At 33.5% G+C, this 22,268-nt stretch overlaps 1 protein-coding gene across 2 annotated transcripts in view; it reads left to right on the forward strand.

Annotated features, from left to right (window-relative positions):
• The first annotated feature begins 3,148 nt into the window (after positions 1-3,148).
• The window catches only part of LOC148947623 (uncharacterized), a 98,931-nt gene continuing 79,811 nt past the window's right edge, over positions 3,149-22,268 (forward strand). Inside the window, exons 1-2 of one of the 2 annotated variants that reach the window (XM_089096174.1) lie at positions 3,149-3,169; positions 21,158-21,286. In XM_089096174.1, coding sequence (XP_088952300.1) covers positions 21,165-21,286 — 122 coding nt within the window. In that variant the 5' untranslated portion in view covers positions 3,149-3,169; positions 21,158-21,164. The other variant, XM_089096173.1, reaches the window with a different exon arrangement.

The following is a 22,268-nucleotide window of genomic DNA, read 5'->3' on the forward strand; positions in this document are numbered from 1 at the left end:
TACGTATCTACAGTTGTTTAAAAATTCAATCACCCCACAAATGATAACCAAAAATATGCACAAATATAACAAATGTAACATTTGGAATATTATAGCATTTTTTTCAAAGCTTTGAAGAAAAGCAAAAAAAGGTTAAATACCCTAACTAAGCTTGAAAGCTATTTTGAAAAGAAACTCTTTGGAGATTTCCATGGATATGACCATAGCAGAAGCTTTGAGCCTGGGTGGGGATCAAAAAGGAGTCTTTGAGTATTTTCACCACAGGTGACTCATTGTTGCGACTTTCTTAAATTTGGTAATTTTTGTGAGCATTTGGAAATCAAAGCTTAAACTCAATAAAAGATACTAAGTCTCCTAACATTTTGCTTGGATTAAAACTGACGAACTAGAACGAAAATCTCAATATCTTCCTTGAGCTAGTTCAGTCTGCACCTTATCTGTTTTAATTGCATTTAAAATTGATGAGGTTTTCATTTTTTACCTAAGAAAATAGCTGGCACTTAATTTTTCTTCATACCAAATAAACTATTAAGTGTTTTTTGTTTCATTGTAATTGAAGTGTTCTCATGTGAAGTGTTCATTATGTATTTTTCAATTTGATAAATTTATTCTGTTTAGATGCAGTTTATAGTTTGACTGATATTAGATATTTATCAGTTTATAATTTGGAATGAATCCCCAAAAGAAAAAATGAATAATATCCAAAAGAGCAGTCAAAAGCAATAAAAAGCAGCAGTTCAGCCCTAGCCTACATCACATATATTCTATAAAGAAGCCAAAAAACTTTAAAATGTATTTTTTTAAATTGTTATTAAAAACCAGTGTTTAATACAAGGAAGGCTTTTTAGGAATCCAAAAGAACGAAAAAATACAATCAATGTCAAAGTCGCCCATTTCAGCTGTTTTAAAGGTGACAAAACAGATACAGGCAAAGGGCACTATGAAAACATTAAGCTTCTAAGTTCAAACTTATATTCAAAGTTTTTATCCAGATAACTGACGAATTTTGTGATACGGTATTTTAAGTTTTGTATGCAGTAATGCTCGATGAAAAAAAAAATACTAATTTTGATAATTATTTATGTTAAGATTATATAGCTAATAGATACTTCAACTATTATGCAAGGGTTCTGAAACGCCACAGCCATTTCTTTTCTACCAGATTTCTACTTCTCTTGATGAGTAACGAAGAAGACCAGTTTCCAGCCAGTGACTTGTGAAGTTTTGAACTCATGAATAGGCTCGAATCGGTTGTAAATTTAAGCTGTGATTTGAGAAAGACTGATGAAAACATTAATGTTTGCGATCAACATTGATTGAACCCGCGGCATGCCGCCAACATCTCACCGGCGGTGCCCCACCGACATCTTACGGGCGGTGCGGCGGCGGTGCGCTGTTTTTGGCCCCGCTGCCATCGGTCTTCCCTCATCGGTGCGGCGCCGGGGTCTAGTTTTAACACTGCCTCTTTCATATTTTGTACTTGGAGCCATTCTCTAATTTACTTATTTTTTCCACTGTATGTAACAAAGTGACACTCAGAAAAGACTTTTCCAGGTAATTAACAAAGCCAACTGAACCCTGCCCCCTCCTAGTCTATTTACTCCAGAGCCCAAGGGAGTCACTTCTTTTTGTTACTAGTATGTCTGCTCTGTCCTGACAGTAATTCTGTAGCCTATAACAGCAAGTTTTGTGTTTCTTAGACAAGCGAAAACAGGTTCCAAGGGTCTCAATAGAAATAAAAATACTGAAAACTGTATACTCACAGGTATTGGTAGGTTTCTGGATACAGAGCTTTAAACCAAAGCCAGAAAAGGGACTTTAGGGACCTCCATCAATTTGAGGAAGCTTCAGTTGATTTTAGGGACTTTGTGACAGCCCTACTATTTTAATGATATTAAGTTGAAAGAAAGGTAATCTAAATATTTAGCATTGTATTTGTCACAAAAAACTTTCTTTTAGACCCACTAAAGGTTAGATATTAGTGAGAAAACTTCAATTACAAGTTTTGAAGGAGTAAGCCTTCTAGCTTCAAGAAATTCAATCATACCTTTGGAACCAGGGATCCTGGAGTAGGTCAAAATCTTGAAAACTAGCTTCTAGTATAAGTTATTTGTAAAAAAAAGTTTGCATCATCCTAAAAATGAGAAAAAAACATTCCTGCAGAAAAGAAACATGACATATGAATGAAGGAACATATACCATTTATGCCCATTGAATGTAAGACAGAAATGAACAAAACTTCAATTATGCATCTGTTTTCTTTAAACAGACAGGGGGAATAAACCTCCAAGCTTTGACAAATTCAATCTCACTTTTGAAAATAGGTATAAGACTAATTTTCCAGGGAATTGAAACTATAAATCCTTGGCTTATATATTGACACAGGCAGGGAAGGGAATGAAAACACATTTATTCTATTCTTTGTCTATTTGTTCAAATAGAGCCGAGACAGGAATTTGGATGTTTTTGGCTGCCCTTCCAAGCTTTTACTACACAGTACAATGTTATTTCAAAAACAAGTTTAAAGTAATTTTTAAACAGAGTTTAATAACCATTGAAAATGACTTCACAGCAAAGCTACTACCAAATTTATTTTCATACTAACATTTAACTATTAAGAACAGGGAAAATACAAATTATGCTATGAACTACTCAAGGCTACAAATTTGCCCTAAAAACAAGCCTATAATGAGTTGCTGTGGTCTCAATCAATGACTAAAAATAGAACTAGTACCTATATTGGAAAGGAGCAAGAAAAAGACATCAAGTGATGTGATCATTTTTTTCCTGTCTAAACTGTACGAAAAAGTAAGCCTATAAAATTATCAAAATACTCCCATATGATTCTTAAGGCCTTTACTTCATTCTTTAGGTAAAATTTACCATTAGGCGATATTCTGTATTTCAAAGCCTGTTCCTGGGTTAAGATTAGCACCTAGGCTACGATGGAAAATTCCCTATATCCTGCCACATTAGGAGGGAGGATGCTATACATCATTATTTGTAGTAGTAATCTATTTGGAATACTGAGTTTGATTTTTACCTTGATTGTGATTTTTATCAGTATAGACTTTACGTACATCCCAGATTTTCGCCCCAGTTTTCGAGAAAACGCCGAATGTAGAGGCGGCATAAGGACAATTCGCAAGACATTTAAAATACCAAACATGTGAGAATTTCCTAAGTAGACATTCTAATTGCCATTTCCAGTTTATTTCCACCTAAGCAAGTAGGCATATAGACCATAGACCATCTTCAAAGATTAATTTATTTAAAAAAAAGTAGAGTAGCCTAAGCCATAGGCCTGTTTTATTACAAGTTAATAGTAAACAAAATAATAAGCAACAGTAGGATAATACAAGAACTGATTCCCCTGGGTATTGATTGGTACCTCTAATAACTAATGAACAACTGAACACATTACAAAAAAAAAAATAATCAGCAAATACACCAGAATGCACAAGGAGACAAATTCATTGGTAAATTTGCATGTGGCACTAGGCTATAATTTATCTAGGATGAAAGTGAAAATGTCATTTTATGCCATCATTTATGATCTTTACAATTATTACTTTTGTTGTAAATTGCATATTGAGCCCTTAAAGGGGCCCCAAAGGTATTATATATGAATTATAAAAAAGCATAAAAAAACATCAAATAATTTTTTCACTTTCATCTTAGCTAAATTATATGGCCCACTGTAAATTTACCTTGAACTTTACCCCCCACCCTCCTAATATGCAAATATATACCCTGGGTAAATATTTACCAAACCATAGCCTATTATTGAGCAACAACTAAAGTGAATATACCATTCAATACTTTTTTTTATGCTGATTACAAATGTAATAATCATTTCTATCAGAAATTAATTTTAGCCCCCCCCTATGTATACCAATTCAGGGTATATATTTCTACATTAGGGGGGGGGTGGTGGTGGTGGCAAATTTTATTTCTGATTTAAATAGGAGGTAAGCATATATAGGGGGGGGCTAAAATTCATTTCCAATAGAAATGATTATTATATTTGTAATCAGCATAAAAAAAAGACATCAAATGGTAAATTCACTTTAGTTGTTAGGGTAAGACACCCAGTAGTTAGACACTTTAATCACTTTGAAAACTTTTTGACATTTAAACTACTCTAATTACTGTATTATACCACCTAAAAACTTAATTTTTTTTACAGTTAAAATCGTCTTTCTTTTGTGAACAAGTAGGTTATTAATTCAAATAGTTTCGCTTGTACAGCGCCTCCTATTTTTGAATTTACTAACAAGTGACAATTCCACCTAAAGTCAGACATACAAACAGCTCATTGTAAATAGTTATGATGCAATATTGCTTATTTCCGACCAGCAATCTCCCTATTCACGGCCACTAGCAACAAAACTGGTTTTCCCAGTTTTGTTTTCTATACACTGTAATCTCGGCCAAGCTAATTTCAAAATAGCTGCAGTTTGTAAATCACCATTTTGCAAATGAAAAATTAATTTTTAAAGGTTTATTACAAATTTGTCTAACAAATTTGATTTTCAGAGAAGATAATTCAGATTGGAATTATTGAGAAAAGTGATTATCCTTGTTATTCAATGTGGGCATGTGCCGATCAAGGATTTTTTTTGGGGAGAGTGGGGGGGGGGCGAAATAGGTGGATCCAATAAAAAAAAAATTATGGGGTGCAACATTAGGTTGATCTGTTAAATTTGCATCAGGAGTAAGTTTAATTAACACAAACTTGAGTTAATTAAGTAAATTACGCTCTTTAATGCTCTTTTTTATGCTCTTTAAGAATATAGCAATCATTTTTGTTGGTAATGAATTTTAGCCCCCACCCCTATATATACTAATTCAGGGTATATATTTGCACATTTCGGGGGGTGGGGGTAATTTATTTCTGATGTAAATGAGAGGTAAGTTTCAAATCCCCCTCCCCCACTAATGTGCAAATATATACCCTGAAATGGTATATATAGGGGTGGGAGCTAAAATTCATTTCCAACAAAAATGGGTAAATATATACCAAATCATATTATTGAATTAGGAATAAAGTGAATACACAATTTGATGCATTTTTTTATGCTGATTACCAATATAATAATCCTTTATATCGGAAATGAATTTCAGCCCCCCCCTATATATGCCAATTCAGGGTATACATTTCTACATAAGGTGGGGGAAGGGGCAAATTTTGTTTCTGATGTAAATCAGAGGTAAGTTTAAATGTAAGTTTAAGATAAATATTCAGATTGGAATTATTGAAAAGTGATTTTCCTTGTTCTTCACTGAGGACAGGTGCGGATCAAGGATTTTGTTTTTTTTGGGGGGGGGGGAATAGGTGGATCCAATAAACTTGCGTCAGGAGTAAGTTTAATTAATGCAAACTTGAGTAAATTAAGTAAATTACACTACTTTAGGCTAAACTAGGGGGGGCGTGCGCCCCTTTGCCCCCTCCCTGCTGGATCTGCCACTGAATGAGGGGAACTGGTATTCCCCTGTACAATGTTTTCAACTATGCAAGATTCCAATGGTACACTTTTCATATTGATCTGATACTATTTTTGATGTGTTTTAGGCTTTTTTAGAAATCACCATAAACTTCTTTTTGGAATAAACTTTTACTTTTTAAACGAACCAAAATAATAGTTACCATTCCTGAATCAATGTCCCATGGCAACTTTTTCTTAATAGTAATTTTTTTTTCAAAATGTTATCCTTTGAAACGAGAAGGGATTTCTTAATTGCTTTTGACAGCTGTTTTTGTTTGAGAAGTCAGGGCTAAAATTCATTTTCAACAAAAATGGGTAAATATATACCAAATCATATTATTGAGTTAGGAATAAAGTGAATACACCATTCGATGCCTTTTTTTTTATGCTGATTACAAATATAATAATCATTTCTATCGGAAATGAATTTCAGCCCCTCCCCCTATATATGCCAATTCAGGGTATACATTTCTACATAAGGGGCGGGGGCAAATTTTGTTTCTGATGTAAATTGGAGGTAAGTTTAAACGTAAGTTTAAGATAAATATTCAGATTGTAATTATTGATAAAAGCGATTTTCCTTGTTATTCAATGAGGACAGGTGCGGATCAGGGATTTGTTTTTTTTTGGGGGGGGGGGAAATAGGTGGATCCAATAAAAAATTTAGGGGGTGCAAAATAGGTGGATCCGATATACTTGCGTCAGGAGTAAGTTTAATTAATGCAAACTTGAGTAAATTAAGTAAATTACACTACTTTAGGCTAAACTAGGGGGGCGTGCACCCTTTCGCCCCCTCCCCGCTGGATCTGCCACTAAATGAGGGGAACTGGTATTCCCCTGTACAATGTTTTCAACTATGCAAGATTCCAATGGTACACTTTTCATATTGATCTGACACTATTTTTGATGTGTTTTAGGCTTTTTTTAGAAATCACCATAAACTTCTTTTTGGAATAAAATTTTACTTTTTAAACGAACCAAAATAATAGTTACCATTCCTGAATCAATTTTCCATGGCAATTTTTCCTTAATAGTAATTTTTTTTTCAAAATGTTATCCTTTGAAACGAGACGGGATTTCTTAAATGCTTTTGACAGATGTTTTTGTTTGAGAAGTCGCATATTGATTCCTTTTTTTCTTTATTTTTGCCGTTTAGAAAAATTGATGTGAGACTTGTCATGTATTGAAGTGACATGTTTGACCAATATTGATGGGGCATGTGCACTTAATTTTGATTGAATTCCGATAATAAAAATGAATTTAAGCTAAATTAAGACATCAGGACGAAGGATTATGGAGTATTCTTTTCTATAAGGGGATATATTTCATTCACGTATATACAAGATTGAAAGCGAAGAAATAATAAAAGGCGCATTTTCTAGGTAGAAAGTTAAATATTTGTCTTGAAGAATGCCAAAGCAAAAAAAAACAAAGCAAAACAAGCATATTTTGGGTGTAGCTGCCTACAAGGTGGGGGATTAACGATTTTTTTATTTTTTAAAACAAACAAGAGTTTTGAGAAAGTCAAAATTTAGCGTAACAAACGAGGCGTTGAGGAGGGGACAACCCCTTTCATATACGGAATAATTTCTGTTTAAGTTTTAACGTTGTTCCTTACTTTCAGTTAAAAAAACTTGTTTTTTTCTTTAATTTTTGAACGTTTTTGAATTGATGCAGGTTTTGATTTTGGGTCACCATACATGAATAATTAAAACAAAATTTGCATATTAATTTTACTTTTATTTGGTTAAATGGCTTTCTCGAAACTTATTTAATTTTATTTACAAACGTTTTTATTAGTAATAAAGATACGTAGCTTACGAATTAACTTACTTAACGAATTTCTACATTCATATATTTTTAATATGTATATTAGGGGGCTCGCCTACTAGTCAATAGGCCTACCTCGCTCTTTAAGCTAAAGTTCGAATTTTGTTCCAGTTCTTTAAAAATGACCCCTTAATCACAAAGGCCGTTATTTAGAATAAATAGCTCTTATGAAAGTACTAAAAAATCTTTGGCTTAAAGAGTGAGGTACTGACTAGGGGATGAACCCCCTCCCCCCCTCTGGATCCACCACTGTCATGGTTGCAGAGGTAGGTGTGACCCAGTAAAAAACAAACAACAACCCATAGTAACCAAAAGTTAAAAACATTTTGAAAAAAAAATTACTATTAAGAAAAAGTTGCCATGGGACATTGATTCAGGAATGGTAACTATTATTTTGGTTCGTTTTAAAAGTAAAAGTTTATTCCAAAAAAAAGTTTATGGTGATTTCTAAAAAAAGCCTAAAACACATCAAAAATAGTGTCAGATCAATATGAAAAGTGTACCATTGGAATCCTGCATAGTTGAAAACATTGTACAGGGGAATACCAGTTCCCCTCATTCAGTGGCAGATCCAGCGGGGAGGGGGCGAAGGGGTGCACGCCCCCCTCCCCTAGTGTAGCCTAAAGTAGTGTAATTTACTTAATTAACTCAAGTTTGCGTTAATTAAACTTATCGAATCAACCTATTTTGCGCCCCCCTAAATTTTTTATTGGATCCACCTATTTTGCCCCTCCCCCCAAAAAAAACTAAATCCTTGATCCTCACCTGTCCTAATTGAATGACAAGGAAAATCACTTCTCAATAATTCCAATCTGAATATTTATCTTAAACTTACGTTTAAACTTACCTCCAATTTACATCAGAAACAAAATTTGCCCCCCCCCCTTATGTAGAAATGTATACCCTGAATTGGCATATATATAGGGGGGGGGCTGAAATTTATTTCCCATAGAAATGATTATTATACTTGTAATCAGTATAAAAAAGGCACCGAATGGTGTATTCACTTTATTCCTAACTCAATAATATGATTTGGTATATATTTACCCATTTTTGTTGAAAATGAATTTTAGCCCCAACCCCTATATATACCAATTCAGGGTATATATTTGCACATTAGGGGGGGGGGGGGGAATTTGAAACATACCTCTCATTTACACAGAAATAAAATCACCCCCACCCCCCTAAGGTGCCAATATATACCCTGAGTTGGTATGTATAGGGATGGGGGCTAAAATTCATTTCCAACAAAAATGATTAGGCCTACTATATTCTTAAAGAGCATAAAAAAGAGCATTAAAGAGCATAATTTACTTAATTAACTAAAGTTTGCCTTAATTAAACTTACTCCTGATGCAAATTTATCAGATCAACCTATGTTGTGCCCCATAATTTTTTTTTTTATAGAAACCACCTATTTTGCCCCCCCCCCCCCAAAAAAAAATCCTTGATCCGCACCTGCCCACATTGAATAACAAGGATAATCACTTTTCTCAATAATTCCAATCTGAATTATTATATTCTGTGAAAATCAAATTTAAATAACAAATTTCTTATATTAATAAACCTTTTACAATTTAATGTTTTGTTTGCCATCATGAATCATGAATTTGCTAAATCATGAATTAGCAGGTTCTGCCTATAGGCCTAGCAACAAGTGGATGAAAACCCGTCTCATGAAGGTTGACAAAAGCCGATAACAGGAAATCAATGAACGGAACAAAGCAATATTGCATAATAACTATATACATGAGCGATTCCTATATGTCCGTCTATAAGAAGATTTGACGCTTCTTAGTAAATTTAAAAATATGAAGCGCTGTACAAGCGAAACTATATGAATTAGTAACCTACTTGTTCACAAAAGAAAGAGGATTTTAACTGTAAAAAAAATTAAGTTTCTAGGTGGTATAATACAGTAATTAGAGTAGTTTAAATGTCAAAAAGTTTTTAAAATGATTAATGCATCGCAGGTGACCGGAATTAGAGACTTTTGTCCGGGAATAGGATGATGATTCATTCCTATCAAAGATTCTGTCCGAGAATAGGCAGGTGGCCGACTACTGGGTGTCTTAGGCCCTACTCAATAATATGATTTGGTAAATATTTACCACACCCTGAATTAGAATATACCCTGAATTGTCAATCACAAAGTTTTGAATCTCAAAATTCAGTGCTTTTTTTTATGGCATTTGAAAAACTTGAAATGGTAGGAAAACAGTTTGAATTGAATTGCCTAATAAATGAGGTTTGAATTGTTATAAATAAGTATATTTGGAATATATTACTCTTGAGCAACTAATTTATAAACTATGATATGTTTTTAACCACTTTTAAACAACTTAATTAGTGTTGATAACTTCTTTGTGTGGTTACAAAAATGAAATATCTTTGGGGCTCCTTTAAGGGCTCAAGATAGAATTTGCAACAGAAGCAATTATTGTATTATGAAAGAGCATAAAAAAAGGCATCAAATGACACTTTCACTTTCATCCTAGCTAAATTATAGTGCCACCTGCAAATTTACCAATTCATTAAACTCTTATTAGGGGTACTGAGTAAAAAAATCATACTAATACCATAACCTTTATGGTTCTATATACTGCCCTTCATAAAAAGAGGTTCCAACCAAAGCTGTTTTAAAAGTTTCTTAAGACATACCAGTAAATTTCTAGGTGGCACTATAATTTAGCTACGATGAAAGTGAAAACATTGTTTGATGCCTTTTTTGGTTCTTGTGCATTATATGGGACTTTCTAAAAAGTCAAGTTTAGTTAATGCTAATGAAATAAAATAGGATGAATATATAATAGTTTATAAACACATTTGGGCTATATATTTGCACATTAGGGGTGGGGTGGGGGGTAAAGCCTAGAATATATTAAATCCATAACTCAACCTAACCTAGGTACCTTCTCCCCCCCTAAACCCCAAAAACAACAGTTTAAATAATGTAATGCAATGAAAACCACACTATGCATTGCATTACTCTGTAGCAGTCTCTTGGATTAATCCATCAAAAATGTTTTTTTTTTGTGACTGACTTCCTTGTAGAGGCCCATATAGTGCCCAAGTACCCCTTTTTCTTATGCTCTTTTCATAATATAATAATTGCTTCCATTGCAAATTACATCTTGAGCCCTTAAAGGGGCCCCAAAGGTATTTCATTTCTGTAACCCCACAAAGAAGTTAAAACTTAACCTACAAAATACTTGATTTGACTTCAAACTGTTTTCCTACTGTTTCAAATTTTTCAAATGCTGCCAACAATAATAGCACTGAATTTTGTGGTTCAAAACTTTGCCATCAACAGTTCAGGGTATATTCAAATTCAGGGTATACATTTGCCCATTAGGGGGTAGGGGGGTAAATTTCATGGTAACTTTAATGTGGACCATGTTATTGAGAATTAATGAAAGAAAAATCATCATTTGATGCTTTCTTATGCCGTTTGCCTATTAATATAAGATACCTCTGGAGCCCCTTCCGGAACGGTAGGTGTGATTAACAACATAAAAAACTATTGTATAATGAGAGAACATAAAAAAGGACATCAAATGATGTTTCACTGTTGTCCTAGCTAAATTATAGTGCCACCTAGAAATTTACTGACATACCTTTGAGTCTGCATAACTGTTTGGACTGCTCTGCTAGTCATCATCTAGAATAATGAAACAGTCCCAAAAGATTAGACCAGGGGCATGTTGGTCAAACTCTTCAGAAGAGTGTTGCACTAATCTGTGACAACTAGAGAGGTATCTACTTTCAACCTGGTAGGCAGTGGCATAGCAAGGTCTTGTGACACCCAGGGCAAAATTTCAACTTGGCCCCCCCCCCAACAAACATTTAAACATATTGAGTCAGATTTGTTTATTATGGAAACATACAGTTAAAAAAAGCTTTTTGAAGTGTTTAAATTAAGGAGTGACAGGAAAAGTAAATTGTGTGCTGTATAACACTGGTATGTAAACATTTAAAAGTAAACAACTTAAATAAATTTAAGCAACATACCACATTTTTATAAATATTAACATTATTATTACAATATCAAACAACACCATTTTAATTTGCAGCTTACATTAAGTAAGGCTAAAATGGGCAGGTTTTTTTTATTATAAATGTTTTAAGAGGAAATACAAGAATGATTCTAGCTTTTGTATTTTACAATAGACCTATTCATGTTTCTTTTGAACTTTGACTTCAAACACCCAGGTGATTGAATGATATATATATATATATATATATATATATATATATATATATATATATATATATATATATATATATATATATATATATATATATATATATATATATATATATATATATATATATATATATATATATATATATATATATATATATATATATATATATATATATATATATTATATGCACAAATTTAACAAAATGTACTGTATTTGACCCATGTTTTCATTCAGAACCTCTTCTTTCTAACTTTGTTTTCTGCAAAGTTAGAAATAACCTCATCAAATTCTATCTTTTTTGCTACACTGTTTTCAATAGATAGTATGGCTAAGCTTGGTATTCAACCTTGGCTCATAGTAGATATGAAATAACTTAATAAGCTCAAGTTTAGAAAAACTCCTCTTACAAGAGGCAACAGAGATACATAATGTCAGTAAAACCTTAATGCTAAAGTTACATTCAGAATTGAGTTTGGGAGCTCATATTCAACTATAAACTGCAGTAGTCTCAAAGAACTCCACTTTAGAGCCATTCTTCAGGAACATTTGCCACTTGTAAAAACTTTTCAGGTGTGGGATTTCATTTAACATGTCCCCTGAAGATATTTCTTCATAATTCTCAACTAAACAGCCCACTAATTTTAGCACTTCAGTTTCTGAACTCTTTAGCAAGTTCCTGGTCTAGCAAACCAAAGTGATATTTCTTCCGTGCCTTGGCAACACGTGTTTATTTCTAGTTGAAGCGTGTCAATGCACTCTAACATTGATATTTTAGTTCTTCTTCCAAAGTTAGAGGCTTGTGTGCAGCTTTTTCTCTGGGCATCAGTTTCTTTCTTCTAATATTTCTCTGTTTGGCTTGGGGATTGTCTATCTCATCTCTGATAGCTTTTGCAAATTCCATTGCCTTTTCCTCATTTTGATGAGGCACTTTTTGGAACTTATTCCAACAATTTGCAGGTAATTTTGAGTGTGGTTGACTTCTTCAAGGACACTATTCCATAAACATAAAAAGCCCAAAAATGAGAAATCCCACATTGAAGTCAACACAGTTTGAGCTGCTCCTCTAGTGTCGAGAGTTTCTGAAGAGTCACAAAGTTTCTCAATGGTATCGGCAATCTTCTTAAAGCATTTAATCACTGGCTTAACAGCTTTATAGTGAGCACTCCACCTGGTTTCTGCAAGTTGTTTGACCATAACTTCAACATATCTCTAGAGGACATTCCATCTGTGTCTTGAGCATGAGAAAAAATATACAACCTTTCCAAAACGCCAAAAAACATCACACAGGAAGGAACTGTAGCAAAAGAGTGCACTCTGTAAAGATTTAGTGAATGATTGGTACAAGGTACAAACAGTGCTTTAGGATTAACCTCACAAATCCTAGCTTGTTCTCCTAAATGTACTCCAGCCATTGTTGGAGCATTGCCGTAGCCCTGCCCTCAACACATAGCTGTATCCAGACCATCTTCTTCAATTTTTTTTAAAATATGCTGTGTAGGGTAAAGGTACCGATGGTTCGACAGTGCAATTTTGGAACCCCTGTCGAAATTTTCCTTCAAAACAGAATAACTCTGCTTAGCCATGACTTGGAGCACCATCTCTTGAAGCCTTTTTTTTGGATTTCAACGATAGGAAACGTTGACACAATATCCAGTACATCCAGATAAGAAAAGAACATTTAATTCAGTCAGTCTCCTGTTTTCAACAAGAAAGGAGCTACCGACAATTTTTCAGGTATGTAATGTTCAAACTGCTGCTACTTTGTTATTTATTACAAAAAAAGTTAGGATTAGCAGCAATGCATGAAGATACATCTGATTTTATCTGAATTCTAGTCACATTAGCTTTTTCTTGATAAAATTAAATTAGAATGGCAATAAATTTTACATTGTCGGAACTAGGTTCCATGCGTCGAAAATCTTGTTTAATGTAGTGGAATACCAGGCGCACTAAAAATATTCCTTCAGTCAAATTCAAACGTAGATAATGGCTTCTATGAATTGATTTATTTCTTTTACAAATATCTTGTAGTAACCTTGTTAATATTTTTGACAGACAGCAACAGGCCCTGTTAAAATATAGGTGGCTCTCAAAACTTCACTGAACGTATAAAACAAATGAGAAACAATAGGTGTCAAAATTCTAGGGTTCACTGACAAAAATAAAGCTGTCAAATTTATGAGTACCCGCTACTACAAAAAATTGCAGAGATTCATATGGAAGTCATTGTTCCCTTTCCTTAGCACTTATCAATGAAACTAAAAAAAAAAATATTGTCAAATTTGGAAAATCTTATTTTCTGAAGGGGGGGGGGAAAAACACCTAGAACCATGTCATAGAAATATCAAGTGACCCCCCCCCCCAAAAAAAAAAATCCCAACCCATGTTTTGGATGAAACTAAGAATCTGCATATGAAAATAAAATCCACTAAATCAAATATAATGACAATAAATTTCCTAAATTTCTTGAAATCCACTTGCATTTTCCTAGACCCTATCCCTCCCAAAATGCTTGTGAAACAATTTTGTTATACTAAATACTATTTGTATTTAATACTATATATTAAAATTTGTTAAACCAATTTTTCTATACCAAATACTACATACTTTTGTTACTACTAATTATTTGTTAGTTGTATTACTTCTACTTATTGAATAGTGTTTTATACTTTTATCCATTAAATGAAGTTAAAGAAAAACAAAGAAACAAGAATATGCATGTTGAATACACCAGGTTCCGCCCACAGGCATTCCCCAAGTATTTTGACACATGTCGAATTGGGTTCCGACTTGCGTCGAAAATAGGCAGCTTTTTTGTTGTGTCGAATTTGTAGGTGAAAATGCTCTAATTTTGGAAAATCGGAGTTTTTACCCTTTTCAGATAAAACTTCAAACTTCCCATCAAACAGTTAGATTCCTAGATGTTTTTCCTACATACTGAAACCCTTTTCAAACCAAGAGTCTTTAAATTAGGACTTCTGAAGTAGAAAAACTGTTTTTTTTACAAAAACTGTCAAATCATTGGTACCTTTACTGTAATTTCCATGGCTCTTTTTTCTGTAAGCTGATAATAGCCTAAAAATGACTCCTTTACTTCAACTTTTGTGTTCTAAATGTGCACATAACAAATTAACTTCACTTATTTGATCAATGTGCATGGCATTGGTTGTGCTGTCAAACATTATACTAAAATACATATAGGCTATATAAAAAATGTATTTTCAGACAAAATCTGCCAAGTAGCATTGCGACTTTGCTACCCCACTTTTTGCATGATGGGCCCAAATTAATCATAAATCCTTTTAGACCAATTTTTGTCACCCCTCTGGGGCAGTGCTCCCCCCTTCCTATGCTAATGCTGTTAGGTCTTGCTCTTATCTTAACTTCATTCTTAGACTAATGGTTGAAGAGTCCAGGGAGTGGGACAAAAGAAATATACATGCTTCATTGATTTTGAAAAGGCATTCAATTTTGTTGATTCCATGTGTGGATCCATCTTGCCCACCCCCCTCCATTGAAATGCTAAAGTTATGCCCATGCCCCCTAATAGGGTTCACTATAACCCTAAGCTAGGGTAAAGGCAGCAATGATTTGACAGTATAATTTTGGAACCACTGTTGACTTTTTCCTTCAAAACAGGATAAATCTGCTTAGTGGTGAATTGGAACACCATCTCTTGAACCCTTCGTTATGTTTTGACAATGCAAAACGTGGACACTATATCTGATACACCCAGATAAGAAAAGAATTTTCAGTTCAATCAGTTTCCTGTTTTTAACACAAAATGAACTCCGAACAATTTTTAAGCTATGTAATGTTCAAGCTGTCATTACTTGGTTATTTTTTAGCAAAAAAAAATTGGAATCAGCACCAATGCATCAAGATACATCTGATCTTTTCTAAAATGTAGCCATATTAGCTTTTTCTTGATAAAATTAAGTTAGAATGGTAACTAATATTATATAGATGAAATTATGGGTTCAAGGCGTTTACCCCCCCCCCTGGAAAATACCCCCCGGAAAAACCCTCCCGTGGAAAATAGCCCCCTGTGGAAAATAAGGCTTTCCAAATTTTAGAATTTTATTTGAGTTTTAGTTTTTAATTTCCATAGGGGTAAGGAATTTTGGTACTTGTGTATTATGCGCCACTCAAGTTTACGCTTTGTAAAACTCGAGAACTAACCGATTTTTTTTTTTTTTCAGCTTAGCGCAAGACAAGACAAAGACAAGTGACAAAATATATGGGAGATATATAATTTGGCTATATATTTGCACCTAAGGAGGGGGGGGGGGTGGGGTAAAATAGAAGTCAGAAAACAATGCTTTCTAGGTATATGACCACGAAAAAATTTACAGAAGAATAGCGAGGTATCTGGAAATTTTGTTCACTGAAAAAAAGAAGAAAAAAAAATCCCAGTATAAAGCAAATGTAATGTTTCATTTAAGTGTTTTTTCCAAGTGTTAAGTGTTTTTTTTAATGACTGTTTTTCCAAGCATTAATTACTATTTTTAGGCTAATGTAGTGTTTCATTTAAGTGTTTTATGATGATCGCTGATCAAAGTTTATGTTATTTTCGCCTTTCAATTATGTTATTTTACTGTGTTCATGGCCGTATATTTGGCTTTAAAACACACTTATCTATATATCTATCTAATATGCAGAATAATTGTACCAAACACAATTTTCACGCAGGTCCGCTATACTTACTCCCCCCCCCCCTAATGTGTAAATCTATAGCCCAAATTTTTTTCTAAAGTAATGAAGAAACTAACGAAAAAACCAGTGTGTTCTTGAATTTTACACAGCGTAAACTTGAGTGAGTGGCGCATAATACACAAGTACCAAAATTCCTTCCCCCTACGGAAATTAAAAAATATAACTCAAATAAAATTCTCAAATTTGGAAAGCCTTATTTTCCACGGGAGGGGAGGGGGTATTTTCTGGAAGGGGGGGGGGGGGTAAACTCCGGCCACCGAAACTATGTTCCTAGTGTTGAAAATTCTTGTCTGATGTAGTGGAATACCAGACCAACTAAACGTGTTCCTTCAGGCAAACTTTTATTATGAGATTCTTTTTTTTTTTTGAGAATATCTTGTAGTAACCATTTCAAAATTTTTGACAGACAGCGAAAGGCCCTGTTGAAATATAAGTGCCTGTGTTGAAACTGCACTGAACATGTAAAACAGATGAGAAACAATTGGTGTCAAAATTCAAGGATCCTCTGACAAAAACATAGTTTTCGAATTTATGGCTACTTTCTCAACAATGGAGGTTTTGATAATTACTGTTTGTAATAATATTTCACATGAAAAAAACATCATAAAAAGTTGTGTTTTTTATCATAGTTTTACTGTTTTTTACTAGATGCTAGATTTTTCCATCATCTGAGAAACTGCTGCTTGACCTCATGCTATGTTCATATTTTTAAGCATTTTGCTTGGTTGATCACAACACCCTTATTCATTGATCACTGAATGAATTTGAAGTACACTGTCTCTTAGTAAATTTCATACGTGTTTTCTTTTAAATAGATCTCAAGCTGTAAAATACAAAATATTCTCTCTGAACCCCTCTCTAATTGCCATGGAATTCCTATCCCAGCCAATCCCACCTAAACTGCTAATGAACCATGTTGAACTCATTGGTGTTACAAACTTCTAATAATCTTAAGTAGGACATGCATACTTTAAGAATTCTGGACTTTCCAGACAAAGGATAGTGAAAACTAAAATTTTTTAAAGACTATTAAATTGGTAGATTAGCTCTGAAATGGCCAAATGTTGACAACACCTTAACTGTGAACAACAAAGAAATCTTTGCTAGACCATTAAAGCTGAGTAGCACTTTATAAGAACTAACTTTTTACTTTAACTGTTTGACTTTATAAGCACTTCCAGGAAGTGCTTATAAAGAGACTTATATCACATTATTATATCACACAATATATTATAGAGATCTAGGTCACACAATTACACTCCATATGATTATCTAATTTTGTCCCTATACTTGAGGCATTTTTTCCAGTTTTTTGCTTCCACTATCGGAATAGTATTTTATACATTTACACATTTCAAAAGTTGAAGAGAAACAATGAAATAAAATAAAAAGAATAGGCATGTTGAATCTACCAGGATCCGCCCACAAGTATTCCCGAAGTATTTCGACACATGTTGAATAGGGTTCTGACTTATGCTAAAAACAGGTAACTTTTTTATTCTGTCAAGTTTGTAGGTAAAACTGCTCCAATTTAAGAGAATCAGAGTTTTGAGCCCCTTTTCTGATAAAACCTCAAACTTCTAATCAAACAGTTAGATTTGTTGATATTTTTTCTACATACTGAAACCCTTTTCATAGCAAAAGTCTTTAAATTAAGCCTTCTGGAGTAGAATTTTTTTTTTTTTTTTTTTTTTTTTTTTTTTTTTTTTTACAAAAACTGTCGAATCATGGGTACCTTTACCCTAGCCTATATACAATAGTCTGTTGACTTTGTGGGTCTACATTGTCTTCTATGCTTATTTCTCATTAGAAATTGTTTCAAATGCCAAATAAAATCAATATAAAAAAGGACCAATCAACAAACTTTTGTAGATAGCTCAGGGCTATATTTTCACCCTGTAGGTAGGGGCTGATTATCAATTGTAACAGAAACAATTTCTATATTTGGAAAGAGGAATTATTGGTATATCTCCTTTCTTCTATTTGATTTCGGCCATATACTATACTTTTACCAAAATCAGGGCATTCTACATTAATTTGCCAGCTAAAGTTGATAATACCAATTGATCATTGTTTTTATTTTTATCGTTTGACATGAATGAAAGGCAAATTCCATCAAATTCATTTTGAGCCCTCAAAATGATATATTGTTCAATTCTTTTTTCGTTTTTTTTACTAATACAGCTAAGATAAAAACTTGCTGTTTGACTCCAAATGCTCTGTTGATATTACAGGTCATCTATGCAAATGAATATACATTTTAAAATCAAACAAAACAAACTTTGCAATTTGTAAAGGGGTTTATTCACAACAAGTAATTTCTTAGCTGCAAAAAAGTAGTAGTTGCAAAAGACTGATGGAAGTTTAAGCTTACTTATAAGACGGGTTTGTAAAAATTATACTAGCTCATGGGTGTAGAGAGGGGGGCAGAGGGGTAGGGGCAGTGGGCCCCCCCTAGACCTTCAAATTTACATTAGATATGGCTTAAAAAGCAGATGGTTTGGGAAAAGCAGTTGATAAAACTCCATCACACTATCGACTCCGCCCCCCCCCCTAGACAATATGCTTCCTAATGCTGCCTACACCCATGTACCAGCTAGTTGTAAACCAATGATTAGAAAGTAAATCATTTAAAAATTGACCATGCTTCCATTTTCTGTTGATTAACCAGCATTAGTAATGAGTTTCAGTCATGATTTTGCAAAGTTTTCAAAAGTAGGATTCATTCCTTGAAGTCAAAATAAAATTTAAAAAAATAATTTTTTTTCAGCTGAAAGTAAGGAGAAGCATAAAGCTAACAGAAATTATTCCGTGTACGAGTGGGCTGCCCCTTCCTCAGCCCTTGCTCTTTATGCTAAAATCTCCATGTCTTTTATGAATACTTCTCATTCAAATTCAACAGCTCTTGTGTTTGAGCAGTCTTTTTTAAAGAATTGTGACAAAAAGGCAAATTTTAGAGTAAAGAACAAGGGCTGAGAAAGGGGAAGCCCCCTTCATATACGGGATAGTTTCCGTTCGATTTAAGTTTTAATATTGCTCCTTACTTTCAGCACCTTTTAGGTGATTATCATTGTTGAGGCATAGTTCAAATATTAAACTTGAACATAGACAGGGGGAGAAGTGCAGGGGAACAGCAGCCATCCTTATATTTAAAAAAACCCCAGTGCAAGTAAGTTTTGATAACAAATTGTAAGTGCCTTAAAAAGCAATTTTTGCAAATAGAGACTGAAATTCTAAAAAAAGAAATTAATTACATTATATTTTTCGATAGGATATATTGTTTATTTAAATTCTAAATGAGCAAAAGGCGGTATTTCTAAATTTGCTCATCAAGAGTTGGTGGCAGAAGAATATTTTCATAATTCTACAAAAAAGGAGTGTTAAAATATAAAATAAAAGGAGTGTAATGCCAGGAGTCAGAAAAAATGGGGGGGGGACTAGCTGCCCCTCTCCTGCCCAGCTTCGAATCGCCACTGGTTAAACACCCCAAAAGGGGTGTGGTTATTATGAAAACTTTAAAATAGAATTCAACATGTCTGAGAATCTTAAACATACTATCTACTAAGTACAAAATTCATATTTTTTGCTTGAAGAATGGTTGAATGTGTACTTGTTTTTCAAGTTTTTTTTTCTGTCGTCTCTGACTTTGAGGCTATATAAATATCCTTTAAATACTTTTTATGTGTATAATTATTTTTCTTTGCTATGTTCATTTTATTTTTCATACTGTCTTCAAGCAGAATAGAGAGGAATTTCCTGAATTCAAACTACGTATTATTACTATTATACAGAGAAGAGAAACAAAATTGGTCAGCTCTTTTGGTTTCCATGCAATGATTAAGCATAAGTTTGAAAAACTTGAAGTTGTTATATCACAGGCCACCGGGTGGATTTATGGTCATAAATAAAAGTTCAAATAGGAATAAAATCTTTCTAATAGACTGTGTTTTACAAACAGTGATAAAACTTCACAAAAATACCAAATATTTTGGTCACATATGTGGTATTTTGGTGCGTCAGATTCATGGTCCTAGCTAAGGCCTCACAAAATGAATTTTAGGTCAAAATGTTCAAACCTTCTATGAGAGACACCTCAAATGAATAGGAAAAGGGTATTTAACCCCTGGTCTGTGAAAATTTAGGGGAGTATATTTTGACTATGCATGCAATATGGGGGCTGAATGGGCTGGAGCCTTTATTTTTCGTTGAAAAATGACCTTTTTTTAAGTGGAAAAAGTTGTTTTTGCGTATAAAAGTATTGGGATAAAAAGTGGAACTTAGCCCAACTGTAAAGAATAGGTGTTTCTTTGCCTCTTATTTAATGAAATTCATTTTAGTTTGAAAAGTAAATGCACATAAATGAGCCCCCTTTTTCAAGCCCCCACTAAATATTGGGGAATGGGCTACATAGGGGGATGGGGTGTAGTTCTCCACATGCTCAGGATAATCCTGAACATGGCATTAAAACATTCAGAAAAAACTTTTCTTTTCAAATGAAAGGAAAATGTAATGTTAAACCCAGGTGCAAATATGTCCCCCTCCCCCATATGCGCATATGAGGAGGTTTACCCCCTCCTATTCTACCATAATCTGCACACAGTTTCACACCCCCCTTAATACTTTAAGAACAAATGCTATAGCCCAAACAGAATTTGACAATTTTTTTTTTTATAATTCATTAAGAATGGAAGCAGACCCCCTTCATGTATGAGATTATTTATTTTTGTTTGAAATTTTAATGCTGCTCCTTACTTTTAGTAGAAAAAACTAGTTTTTTACATTTAATACCAAATACAAGGATAGGACTATCCACTCATAAGGATAGGTACTTCACTTAACTAAGGTGTTTCAAAATCTGTGATTTCTTAGCACTTGAAAGCTAGATCTAGTTGTATTTGTCTATTTTAATTTCAGATTACCAATGCTTTCAACAACTTGTATAATGTGTGTTCGCTTGGGGTCTTCTAAAGCCAGAGGGCCTACATTTAAACAAGCAGCCAATGCTATGGCTAAGTTATTACAAGGAAATGTACCAAAGAAAAAGTAAGTTGTTTATTGTAAAATAAGAATTTAGCCTGGCATTCCGTAAAGACTCTTAATTTTAATAATTGCAATCTTTTACTATATGTACAAAATGCATTTAGAGCTTAAAGTAGAAAGGTGGCTCTTTAGGTATTTTTCCCCAAGACCACACTGCCTTTCTATGACAAACAATTAAATGTGCAAATGGGGATAAGTTCATTTATTAGACAGTGAAGACTGATACAAAAGTATGGAGATTTTGACCACATATGCAGCAATCGTCATGAGCAGAAATACTAAAGCAGAAATGCTTTAGTATTTGTGCTGATGACGATTGCTGTATATGTGGTCGAAACGTTCAGACTTTAGTATCTGTTTTCACTGTCTAATAAATGGACGTATCCCCATTTGAACATTTGTTTGTTTGAGGTAGCGCTTTATGATTCTGTGGCCATAAACCATTCTTTTTAATTAACTTATTGTATCCAATTAGCTGTACCAATATATACAAAGGCACAAGTATTTGTGAGAAGTTTTTTCACCACTTTGTTGAGCTTCTTTTCAATTCTCCAGGGCAATATAAGAGTTTATGTGTATATTTGAGCCTTTCAGAAGCTTTTCTAACCTAGTCTACATGTTTTGACATATTTAGACAACTTTAAACACAATCAGGAATGTTGTTACATTCCTTAACAGTAAGGATTAATTCTAGAAATGATAAAAATAAAACTTAATTTCTCATCAATTAAGAAGCAATCATTCTAGGAGACTATTTGACTAAATCAATTCCTAGATATTTTATTATAAAATTTCATCAAATGATCAGGATATTAAATAAAAACAGAAATAAATCGTTTATTTGAATTTTTCCACTAGGTTTTGTCACACTGGCCTCTGAGTGGTCCATTCTACCCTCAGTTTGCAGTTTTTATGCTTTAGTTTAATATTTATTAATCCAATTGTGATTCATTTTGCTTCCCAATTCATGACAGTTATATATTGT

The sequence above is a fragment of the Artemia sp. Qi Xiang Cuo genome, chromosome 10, assembly GCF_049724085.1.
Source record: "Artemia sp. Qi Xiang Cuo chromosome 10, ASM4972408v1, whole genome shotgun sequence".
NCBI lineage: Eukaryota > Metazoa > Arthropoda > Branchiopoda > Anostraca > Artemiidae > Artemia > Artemia sp. Qi Xiang Cuo.